General features: G+C 38.5%; 2 protein-coding genes across 2 annotated transcripts; one reads left to right on the top strand and one right to left on the bottom strand.

Annotated features, from left to right (window-relative positions):
* Positions 1-2,928: 2,928 nt before the first annotated feature.
* LOC111567977 (Golgi reassembly-stacking protein 1-like) lies at positions 2,929-8,323 on the bottom strand. Its single transcript, XM_023269409.3, has 9 exons — positions 8,106-8,323; positions 7,523-7,603; positions 6,298-6,501; positions 5,828-5,914; positions 5,594-5,724; positions 4,906-5,044; positions 4,705-4,816; positions 4,491-4,613; positions 2,929-3,933 (listed from the first exon to the last, which is right to left on the bottom strand). Exons 1-9 carry the CDS (start codon positions 8,169-8,171, stop codon positions 3,671-3,673), a joined length of 1,206 nt encoding a protein of 401 aa, XP_023125177.2. The 5' UTR covers positions 8,172-8,323; the 3' UTR covers positions 2,929-3,670.
* A 935-nt stretch (positions 8,324-9,258) lies between these two features.
* LOC118470220 (elastase-1-like) lies at positions 9,259-11,366 on the top strand. Its single transcript, XM_055007212.1, has 8 exons — positions 9,259-9,379; positions 9,498-9,592; positions 9,736-9,842; positions 9,958-10,086; positions 10,172-10,308; positions 10,394-10,539; positions 10,826-10,975; positions 11,078-11,366. Exons 1-8 carry the CDS (start codon positions 9,346-9,348, stop codon positions 11,114-11,116), a joined length of 837 nt encoding a protein of 278 aa, XP_054863187.1. The 5' UTR covers positions 9,259-9,345; the 3' UTR covers positions 11,117-11,366.
* Positions 11,367-11,891: the final 525 nt, after the last annotated feature.

The following is an 11,891-nucleotide window of genomic DNA, read 5'->3' as shown; positions in this document are numbered from 1 at the left end:
TGGGAATTCAACTTTTGCAGGGCCATTAGCAAGTCGATAATTACATTTGCTCATTACCTTGGTTTAGAGCTGCACCCACAAAACTAATGGCATTCCCATTAGGTGGAGCTTTATTTTATGTTTTGTGCCAACATACTAAATCCCATTAGCATTTTCATTTTGAGCTTGCTAGAATGACGTTGTTAGCATTTAGCTCATAGCAACACTCTGCCTAGACGTAGGTGCTCATGTGATTAATGACTGTTCTCTCTCAGAGGGAAGCTGGAAAGAGTGAAAGATGATGTTACAATGTCACAAAACCTCTTCAGGAAGTTATGGCTGATGAAGTTTCTATCGTCAAAGTCTTTAACCGCAGTTTACATCACTTCTCTTACCAGCTGTCAAGTTGGTTAGAGCTGACCAACTTTCAATATTCAGAACTGGTTTCAGCTGCCTGAATTTAACCAAACGCTCACTTCCTTCCTTCCCCACCAGCAGTGCTGCTCATAGGTTGTCTAGTTCTCTAATGTGCTCAACAGCGGTACTCAGAATGTGCCAAGCAGGCTAATTCAGGCTGCACGATATTCCAGCATGCTACTCCAAAGGGTGAAATTATATGCTGAACTGTAATTTATAATTAAATCGATGGAAAGCTGCAATATTTACTGGATAAAAATCAAATCTCCCATTGAAAATCAGACATACAGCCAGCTGGTAATGACTGCAGGAGTTGAAAACAACTTCCTAATGAATTCAGACCCCTCGGAGTGACAGCTCTCCTGCAAGAATGAATGTAATTATGGCCTGTACATAACACAGACAGGCACTCACTGAGATTATTCCCAGACTGTGGTGTGCACACTATGAACAACACTGCATGGTGCTTGTATGCAAATACACCTCACAGCACTTCCAAATATAGGCTCCATCTCACCAAGATATTCGTGGTTTGGGTGGGAAGGCGATTAAAAAAAATATGAAAATAGAAGTCTGGGAGTGTGAAAGGGATTTGTTCCCACACATACGAACAGAACAGGGCACGTCTACAGTGTTATATCTCACTTTTACGTGCCATATATGTCACTTTATGTCTATAGGTTGAATTTTACTCTACTTAAACATCCACAGAATCTAATGTAACCTACTTTGTGTGCCATAGAGTCAACAGTGCACATTAATTCAGCCAGAAGATGAAAGAGTATGATGCATTTTTATGTGATGTGTGACCAATGCAGTTGAAGCAATTGCTCGCTCATTTTTCAACACTTTTCAGCCCTGCATCTATACCTTTTTCATCCTTTCCTTCCATCCATGTCTCACCCCCTCCCTTCTATCTTTCTCCGTAGTTATTCTATTTCACAATTTGTCATGCTGCAACGATAGACTGAGGCAACGGGCACTATGCTGGTGCCTGTGAGCCGAGCCTCTCGGGTTGAGATAAAGCTAAGCTGACATGTGGGTTGAGCTGCGTTACAGTGTCCTTTGAAACAATCTCAGAAAAAGGGAGAAAAAAAGAAGACAAGGCATGTTCCTCCAGAGGTGGCCCCCTTTACACTTCACCTCTCGGCTCCTCTTGGCATGCAGCTGCTGGCTTTTGCCTTGGGCGGCTTCTTCAAACAAAGCTATCTTCATGTTGCAAAACCTCACGTGGAGCCAATGAAATAGCATGTCTAGCCTGAGGGCGAGTAATATTAAAAAAAAAAAAAAAAAAAAATGCAAAAACCGTCCAACTCGGCACTGAAAATGTGTTGGTTTGATAAGCTTTAGGTTCTAATTTCTCCAAAATTTCAACTTTGCTTCCATTAAATGTCAGTGTGCAGGCAGATTTGCAGCCACTGAGGTACTTCTTATTCATGGAAGAAACATAATCCTTTTTTAACATACGCTCACAGGTGTTCCAGAGGAAAGCTTCTTTAAGAGCAGCACTCCACCGCTCCGGTGGAAACAGACAAATCCATCTCCCTCTCATCTTTCTTCCCCCCCACACAGTCTTTTCTTTCCCCTCATGCCCATCCCCCTCCTTGAACTGAGTGTGGAGTGCCCTGGTAAATAATTGAGGCATATTCCCCTTCTGCTACTGTAGCCTCCCCCTCTTTAATATTTTGATTTGTATTCATTTATTTATTTTCCCATTTTTGCGACCAACATTTGGTTATTTGAATCTAGGATTGAAAAGTGACACAAGTATAGATACAGAACACATGAAATATTAATAGTTGATGCTGCATGTAGTTCATGAATCAAGGATTCTCGGGTACGGGATTTGGATTAAATTTTTAAAAATGCAAAACCTGCTTTTTTTCTTTAAACACCAGTATCCATCTATCATTTACATTTGATGTTTTGCTCTCATTTAGATGGATTTTCAACCCAAACAGGGTCTATATTATGCCAGTACTGAATGCACAGCACCTTTTCTAGGTACAAAATATGCAGAACTAAATGGTACAAATGAAGCATCATGTCACTGAGTCTGAAAGGCATCAGTGTTATTAAGTTTCTCCTTTTCTATTAGATCAAACAAACAAATCCCATCACTGACCTGCATAATTCCACAAAGGAAAAGCAATTTTTAAAAAACATTACACATAAAGGACTCATGACTCAAATCATTCCTGAAAATGTGAGCTCTAATCTGACATAATTCTTGAAGCTGCAATAACAAAAAATTTAAAGCCTACCCAGCTGAGAGCTATAGAGAAGTATTTGCTGACATCTGCTGTCTCAAAGCATGAAGTTACTCTTCTAGAAATGGTTTGTACTGACAACGACAACGACAGCAACAAGGGACACTCATTGAATTAGGTGTGATGACTCACAACAGTTATGTGCAAACTGTCATTATATTGTCAGGCTTCTTTTTAGGTGGTTTAATCACACAAAATAGCAAGACTTTCCACTCTAATTACGCATATACTTAATAAAAAAAGACAACCAGAGAAGTGGAGGTTTCTCTTGAGCATCTTTTTTATAAATATCTGTATATTTTCATCCTTCCACATAGATCAAAAACAGAATTTAACTAAAATTGACATAAAGAGAAGAGACAGAAAACTCACTCAATTCCACCAATCAAAAGTCAAACTTGCATATAAAAAAGAAGATATTTCAAACAAGACATAAAAGTCATAAAGGCTAAAATGGTAAAAGCCTGAGATTAAAAAATCTTTTTACCTACGAGGACACAGAAACATAAAAGTGCAATTCCAAAAACCTAAACAGTAAACCCATATGATGGATATATGTGAACTCCAGGTCAAGCTTTCTTTGTATACAGTGTTTTAAACTATTTGGAAGGTGATGACAGTAAGAGAAACAAAACTACTTTTTTTTTTTTACCGTTGTCTGTTTTGTGCAAACTAGGATGGTTTTTAGCAGCAACTGGACTTAGCTAAATAATCATCTCATTTGATGTTTAAACATACAGTGTTTCTAAATTATAGAATACATTCATATTGCATTAGCCATCTGTATGTCTAGTCTTACCTGTCAACATAATATCATTCTTAAATGTGCAATTTAGCATGCAGCAATGGCACTGGTGTAAAACCAAAATTCTTGGAAATTGAAAATAATTCCAGTGATACAACATACAATTATAACGGAAGCTTCCCTGTAACGTGGTGTGTTCTTAATCTTCTGTTATGCAAACTAGCTTGAAGGTTACTTATTCTCTGGTAACGTAATCATCTTACATTTCTGACGCAGGAGGCTCCAACACCTCTTCCTTTATAATATGGGCTGAGCTAGAGGAACCAGAATCTTGCATCTCTGGGTTACCTGTGACGCTGAGGTTCTCTGTGGTAGCTTCAAGGCCACTAATGTCATGTGCAGGATCTAAGGTGGGAGACGTGTTGGTGGTCGGGTCTGTATCACACCTCTGCTCAGATTCCTGAATGTTTGGTTCTTCCTCCCTCTCTGGAGATGAAGGTCTTTGGTCAACAGATGAGTTGTCTGAAAAATAATATTCATATGTGCAGTGAAAATGCTGTTACACTGCATCAAAATGTGAGCAGGTATTTAATGATGAATTTGATTAATTCTCCAGGAATACCAAATTTCTTTTTTAAGCCTCCCTCATTTAATGTTATTTATATGACAAAAGGGCAGACAAGCTTTGCTGCTAAACCTTCTGGGGGTTTAAACTTAAACTCAGATTGCCTAATTTCAAGCCATACACCAATGATGATAGGTGATAAGCAGGACTGAGCCTATGTAAGAATTTTAAACAAAAACCCGATATAGCTTCAGATTTTTCAAAATGTTCTTCTGCTTCTATATTACCTGCATTTATAAAAATAATTATGTCTTCTATATTTTGGTGGGCTAGTTCTATTCTGCTGGAACAGAAACTAATGGACCTACCAAGGGATTAAATGGACCCGAATTGCAAGGCGTGTCAACAATAGCTGGTTTTAATTGTTCTCATTTTTCTTTTCAGGCTGGATGGCATTATCAACACGTAATTGCTTTATTCAGCCACACAATTTAATCATGTGCGAAATACTTACCCAGGCTACACTGATCACCCGAGTCATCTCCGTAATTAGCAAACATGGAGGTGTGGCCCTCACCATTAGAGGAAACCACATCTGACAAATCTGAAGTCATCACTTCGGGTGTGTTGGAAATATCTAAAAATGGCAAAGAAGAAAGGCCCATTATTTTGTGGGAGCTAACTCATTATGTCAGCTTGATTAATATGTCTTCAGTTAGGTTGGCTACCTGGTTCTACAGCCTGCTGTGTGGGTGAGATCACACTCAGATCCTGCACACCTCCTTCGATTTGATTCAAGTCTGTTTCAGTAGGTGGCCTACATTCAGCCATAGAAGGCACCTAAAAGGAAAGGAACACGAGATTACAAAAAGTCTCTACCAAAGGACATTTACTAGGTAAACAAAAAAAAAAGATGTGATTAACTGTACCTCAGTGCTGTCACCTGCAACCCCCTCTTCACTGCTGCTACTGACCGCTGGATGAATAACATTTTTATTCTGGGTGTTAAGCTGCACTGGACGTGTCGGAATCCTGTGCAAGTAGCCATAGCCGATGCCACAACCTAAGCTAAAATGTAGCACAGAGAACACACAGATATTTCAATTTATGTTTGTTCTGTTTGTGAGCAGACTAATGACTGAATCATAGACTGTACATAAAAGATGGACACCTCGAGTTTGTTATTGGCCATTGCCATCTTCCTCTTTTGAAATGTACCAAGCAAAGAGTGGATCTGACTGGAGAAGTCGAGCACTATGGTAGTGACTTGTCAATTACAAGGTAGCCCTTTTGTAAAGCATTTCTTATTTTATAGTCTATCTTACTCTAAATGTGACCATAATTTACTAAATAAACATCAGTCTGCAATAAAAGAGGTATAAAATTAGTGATTGAGACCATGAACTTATTAGGAAAATGTTCACTGATCTGACAAATCAAGAGAGAAGAAGGGTATTAATTTTCATGGACTTTGGACACCTTTTAGCGAGGAGAGGTGCTGCCCCCTGCTGGCCATTGGAAATATTTAAGGTTTAACACACTTGCATGACATAATGAGCAATACCAGTACATTGTTTTAACTATGCATCTTAATTTGTAAACAAAATCAATACTGACCTTCCTTCTCCTCCCCATGCTCCATTGGGAGTCACCACCACCTCTCTGCATTGCTCAGTCTGTGTGTTATACACCAACAGCTTCAGAGGTTTCCCCTCGCTGGCTTCAATCAAAGAAAAGAAGTCCTCTGACTGCAAGAATCACACAAAAAGAATTAAGAATTTTGTCAGTGCATGCATATTTTTTAAAGTCAATTTAAGATTAAAATTCTAAGAAGAACATGGGGAACCTTACGTCTTGTAACACCTGGTCAGCCCCAACAATAAAGTCATAATGTGCATTAAGGCCAGCCAGTGCTGCAGGAGAATTTGCTTCCACATCCTACAAAGGGAAAGAGGTATGTTTAATCAAAACCACCATGTGAAATGAACTAAATTCTGATTCAATATAGATTTTTTACATGTAACAATAACATATGTCAAAAACTTCTGTTAACATATATACCTACAAGAAATACAGAGTTTGCATTACCTTGTAATTTTGGCACAATATTAAGTCAAATAAAGGAGCAGAATTACAAAAGTGTTTTTTGCTTTGTTTTTACCCATTTCATTTATCTATCTTAACTCCTGTAACCTTACAACACAAAACAAAAAGAAAATGTGGGGACTACCATCTCACAGCTGCCAGTAATCTATTTTACATTACAGCCAACAAGAAGTAACTAAATTCAGCTTGAACAAAGGAAAGTGAACTTGACTTACCAAGACATGCCACACGTTCTCACTGGCTCCTTCAAAGCTGCAGAAGCGAACGCTAGCACCCAGTAAGCCCTGACCACCCCACATGTTACTGGGTGTCACCTCCAGTTCCCTCACCCGCTGGGTTTTAGTGTTGTACACTTCAAGTTTGACCGCTTTTTCCACATTGGCCTTTAAAAGGTCCTTCAGCAAGTCACTTTCTTTATTCTGGGGAAACACAGGAATATGGACAACTCTAGCTGTGACAGCACAAAGACGGTTTTCGTGTAAATGAAGATGAAATTAGAGTATGGCAGCAGACTGTTTGGCTGCTATTTCCCGCTGAGGCTATAATTCAAGCTCGATGTCTAAATTTCATTGTGGGGAAAGAAAAATTGTGTGTCATGGTGGATTTGCAGTAAAACATAGAAATGAAACACACAGCACACCGAAAATCACATCAGGGCAAATTAAAAGTCACAAAAATTAAGTTGAACAAAGGAAGATAAACTTGCCTTACCAACTTTATTTATATATATATATATATATATATATATATATATATATATATATATATATATATATATAAAAACATAAACCAGTTTTGTCATTTGAAGGTTAATTTAGACAAGCACAGCAGCTATATCAAATGGTCATAAATAACAGTAGTATCCACTGATTTATGCCAAATAAGGTTACATATACTCATTGTATTAACTGTTTGTGGACAGATCATGTTTATTGTCATGTATAGTCATCCCTTCCTTAAGAATGTCTCAGTAATTTCAAAATGGTTAATTGTTACTGACCTTAAAAACAAAGATAAATGCACATCTGACATCTTTAAAACGCATGGTTACATTGTGATGCGTTATGTTTCCAAACATTTGCTACCATCTTTGTGTCAAATGCGTAAAAACTCTAAGTTAAACAACCTTTTTTAAAATATTTAAATCATGAAATCTGTTCTTATCCCTTTGATCGTGTGACTCTGATTGAATGAATTCATTTCTATGGAGTCATTAAAGTGCTACTTCAAAAGTCAATGCTTATTTTGATTTTGTCCAAAGTTCACAGTAAATGTGACAGTTCAATGAATATGTGAATGGCTGGATTGAATGAAATAAAAATTAATATTGAATGAAAATGTGAAATTCATAAAAGACTACTTGATGTCAAATCCATCTGTTACATTTAGTGCAGAAACAAACTAAGCAGGTCCTGCCTGGCATCACAGGAGTTTACTCACAAGCCGGGTGTTTCCAATAGAGAGAATGAAATCAAAGAAGGGCTCCAGACCAGCCTTCTGAGCAGGTGACTCTTCTTGAACCTGAAATGTGAGAAAACACATTTGAGATTTGTTTGAAACAACATAAAAGACACACTGTTACGATCGCCCCCGTGTGTTAACTCAAGGTATTACAGTGGCCAGAATTTGGGGCTCCTCATTGAGAAGTATCACACAGCTGGGGTTTCTCGCATATTTGTTGTTATTTTTAATTTTACGACATATTCTTATTAGTATTGAGTTCCTGCAGTAACTACTGAACATTTACAAACTCCAGCAAGGAAAAGTAGCTTGGATTGGAGCCAGATGCCACCTCATCATGGGCGGACACCATTACTGCTGACCACGAGTTACTACACTAACAGAAAAGCCTGTCAGTTACTACCCAGCTCTTTATACACTAATGATGCTACGATTTCTGTTTCGGTGTAGCATTGTTAGCAAGTTAGTGAGCTAAAAATGAGTAAAACGTTTTTAAAAAGTGAGCTGTACGGACTAAGGAACCGTGGGACATACTAGTATAACCTTGCATGTTACAACGTACCCCGTGGACATGATATCCGCTATTAGTTCCACCGTCCGACAGAAACGAACTCTGCGGCAGCCCCATGGCTTTCGAGGATTACGTTACACTTTCACTGACCAAATGTCACAGAGGTAGACTTGTGTTAGAAGTCATTACTAGGTGATATGCACCGGCTTCGAGCTAGCTAGCGCCGACAGCTGAGGCAGGTTGACAGCAGAAACCGGAGGACTAGGCAAAGCTAATAAATAAAGAGAGCAGAATAATCGAACCTGTCTGTGCCGCGCTCAAGAAATCTGCATTCGATTAGCCGCCCTTCACTGGAGCGCTACGCGGTTACTTAGCAACAGATAACGTGTCCAGTCCATCACAAGCTTTAGGATCCCATTCATGAAAACAGACATGTTGTATTTGGATATTTAAAAATAAGATATTGCACACACACATATAAATGACAGAAAACATATATTTTATATCTAATAAATATATATGATCAACAAATAAATATTGGCAGTTTTTTATACCTGATACAGAGCATATCTGGGAGAATTTTAAAAGATTTGATTTTTTAAAATCATAAAGTTTCATTCTTTATGAATAAAAGCAAGAGTAAAATAGATGGTCAGCACCAAGCAGGTGTCTGTGAGTTATTATTTACCAGAATTACACTAGTACAGCTTACCTTTTGATTACATCATTATGTTCCAACATTTTTAAAGCATATTATCTCCAGTATTTCAGGGTTTTGCAAAGACATTAGTCAATCTTAGTCTAAAACAAAAGAAAATTAGCATTTCAAATTAGGCTTCATTAAGAGAACATATCCAGGCAATATCCAGGCAATATCTCATCAAAATGGGATCAAATAAGTTTTGATCTATAATTTAAAAAATGCTACCTCCTGATATATCTACTTGTAATGTGGCTTTTGAATCTGCATATGTTTATATCTATATGTATATACTGTTGGTACTACAGTAAATACATATCTGTATCATACACTGAAAAAGTCACATGGTTTTAGCAGACTGGGGAACATTTTGTTCGTTACACTGGCTGCTTATCGGTCTATACATTTATCTGTTATCTGTTTGTGTCTGACTCACACCTTTCACAGCAGATGGGATAATCTACAGGAATTGCTGATATTGATAGGTAGCAGAACAGCTGCCTGAACTAGAGGACCTTTCTGAAGGTCTTTCGGTGTCAAACTGATATAAATAGTTAAAAGTGGACTGCTCCTACTCCTCAGTGCTCCAACATGATTTGGCTTGTGACTTTCCTGTCCTGCATTGGTAAGCTTGTTGTGAAACATAATTCACTATAGATTTTTTCTTTGCTGATAGGTATCTAGCGAACCTTAATAGAATAATACCACCGTGTCCTCCATTTATCTTAATGTGTCTCTCGAAGGGCTGCTTTGTGCCGAAGAACCTTTCGACCATAATGTGCACAATGAGAGAGTCATAGGAGGTCATGATGCTAAACCCAACACCTGGAAATGGCAGGTAAAACTGGGACACTTTGAATGGTAGTGGCTTATTTTATTTGGAGCAAATAGGATCAGTTTTAAAATATTAGTCCTTAGAGCTCTGAAATGACACTAAACCCCCATCTTGCCTCTGTGTATTTGGCCTTTGTTTTCTCTCAGGTTTCTCTGCAGCATGGTTCATCCGATGAGGAATCATTCTATCACATCTGTGGAGGCTCCGTCATTGACAGTTTATACATCATGACTGCAGCTCACTGTATTCTCAGGTTTGTTCCCTGAATTTATTGCTGCTGATGCCAATAATGTTGTACATCTGGAAGTCCTCTGGGCTTGATAAGTAAGTGTAGCACTGTGTGTTCTTGTTAATTATGTCTCCGTTAGCATGGATGCTAAACAGTACCGTGTGGTGGTGGGGGAGTACAACCTGTTTGAGTATGATGGCAGTGAGCAGTTCATCCGTGTGGAAAAGATTGTTGTCCATCCTGGTTGGAATGGTGACCTTGCCAATGGGTAAAGTGGCAGCATTTTAAACCACCCTCAATTTAAAATACACAATTTATTGCTAATAAATGTTTACATTTTGTATCTTTCTTAGAAATGATATTGCTCTCTTGAAACTGGCTAACCCCATATATGACAACGGTTACGTGGCTATAGCTGAGCTTCCCTACCGTGAACAGATGCTGCCTCATGGTTTCAACTGTACCATCACTGGTTGGGGATTAATGGATTGTGAGTACGCACACGTCAATGCACATGCACACACCATATGTGTATCCAACACAAAAATTCCTACGATCCTTTCTCACCAACTCAGATGAAGGGAGCATCCCCACCATCCTGCAGGAAGCTCCTCTTGATGTGGTGGAGCATTCAGTCTGTTCTCAGTATGACTGGTGGGGCAGCGTTGCTCTGAAAACCATGGTGTGTGCTGGAGGGGATGGAATCATATCAGGCTGCCAGGTACAGTGAAACCAGTTTGTCTCAACCTGAAAATAGAAAGGTCATTATTTAACTTTTTTTTAGTTTCCCACAAAAGAAAAATCTGAAGATCATGAGCATCAGAGGGTCTGTTTTTCTAAGCAGCCGTTAAAGTGTTATGCAATTTATAAATTGAAATGCTAGTCAGTGATCCTAGCAGGTTTTTGACTTATCAAAGAGAATAATTCTGACAGTGATAGCAACTCTGTTAAGAATTCCTCCTTGCGACCCAGAAATGCAATGTCCTTCTTATCACTACCTCTCCCAGGGCGACTCTGGAGGTCCCCTGAGCTGTTACACTGACAGAGCCTGGAGAGTCCATGGTGTTGTCAGTTATGGTCCAGCTGGCATGTGCAACCAGTATAAAAAACCCACAGTCTTCACCAGAGTCTCCTCCTTCCTGGACTGGATGTATTCTGTAAGCATTCTGTAACATCTATGATTGTGTTAGTCTATTAGAAGCCAATGTAAGATTTAAAAAAAAAAAAAAACAAACTTATTTCTTTTGATTTTTTTTCAGGTTATGGATGGCCCAGAAGAAGATGATTCAGGAAAATGAGCCAATTTTGTGTTGCATCCTCATCATATTTCCTTACTTTGAGACCTTTCCTACTTCTTAAGAATGTCTTCATAACTTTAAAAAATAAATTAATTGTAACTCACCTTACAAATATTGTTAAATGGACATTTTAAGATTTCATTTCATTCATAGTTAGAACAGATGTATAATGTTTGCAAACGCGCTACACCATCTTCCCTTCAAATGCATGAAACTCACTCTTTTTATTAAAAATCATGCCTGACGCACATACAGGTGCCACTTCTATAACTTACAGTGAATATTATGTTCCATGGACAAGTTTGTTATCATACTGAAACTCTGAGCTACTTTGGGAGCAAGCAGTACTCTTTGATTTAGACCTATTAACTGGTACATGAACCATTGTGGACTTTCTCTGTCCTGTTTTTTGCATTGTCAAGCTCATAAAATAACTCTGCATTACTCTTGTGTCTGAGGAAACACTTGAGCTCAGCTACAGTTAACCCATTTTTCGTCCGCAGATTCGTCACGATCAGACCTGGATTTACGTGAAATAAAGATACCAGATAAAGAAGACCTCGCCGAAAAACGCCGGCATCACTACTTAATAAAGTCTGTATCCATGTAAATATCATCTACAGACAGTAAAAAGAAACGTGCGGGCCGAAATAAAAAACACGTATTTTTCAAGTAGGTGAGAGGATTCGAAACCACGTAATCCAGCGATAAAATTACGAGACCACCGTTTTACTCACCGAGCTTAGTGGCTTTTTCTGCATCATCTGCCTCTCTG

This window comes from Amphiprion ocellaris, chromosome 22, assembly GCF_022539595.1.
Source record: "Amphiprion ocellaris isolate individual 3 ecotype Okinawa chromosome 22, ASM2253959v1, whole genome shotgun sequence".
In the NCBI taxonomy this organism is placed as follows: domain Eukaryota; kingdom Metazoa; phylum Chordata; class Actinopteri; family Pomacentridae; genus Amphiprion; species Amphiprion ocellaris.
This window is presented reverse-complemented; position numbering and strand designations above follow the sequence as displayed.

Bases quoted from the DNA above. Each gene is read 5' to 3' on its own strand.
- LOC111567977 (XM_023269409.3), bottom strand. From the start codon at position 8,171: ATGGGGCTGCCGCAGAGTTCGTTTCTGTCGGACGGTGGAACTAATAGC. The intron at 7,604-8,105 runs GTACGTTGTAAC...CTCACATTTCAG, and splicing joins GCGGATATCATGTCCACGGG to GTTCAAGAAGAGTCACCTGC. The intron at 3,934-4,490 runs GTAAGTATTTCG...ATTATTTTTCAG, and splicing joins GGGTGATCAGTGTAGCCTGG to ACAACTCATCTGTTGACCAA.
- LOC118470220 (XM_055007212.1), top strand. From the start codon at position 9,346: ATGATTTGGCTTGTGACTTTCCTGTCCTGCATTG. The intron at 9,380-9,497 runs GTAAGCTTGTTG...TGTCTCTCGAAG, and splicing joins GACTTTCCTGTCCTGCATTG to GGCTGCTTTGTGCCGAAGAA. The intron at 9,843-9,957 runs GTTTGTTCCCTG...TGTCTCCGTTAG, and splicing joins GCAGCTCACTGTATTCTCAG to CATGGATGCTAAACAGTACC.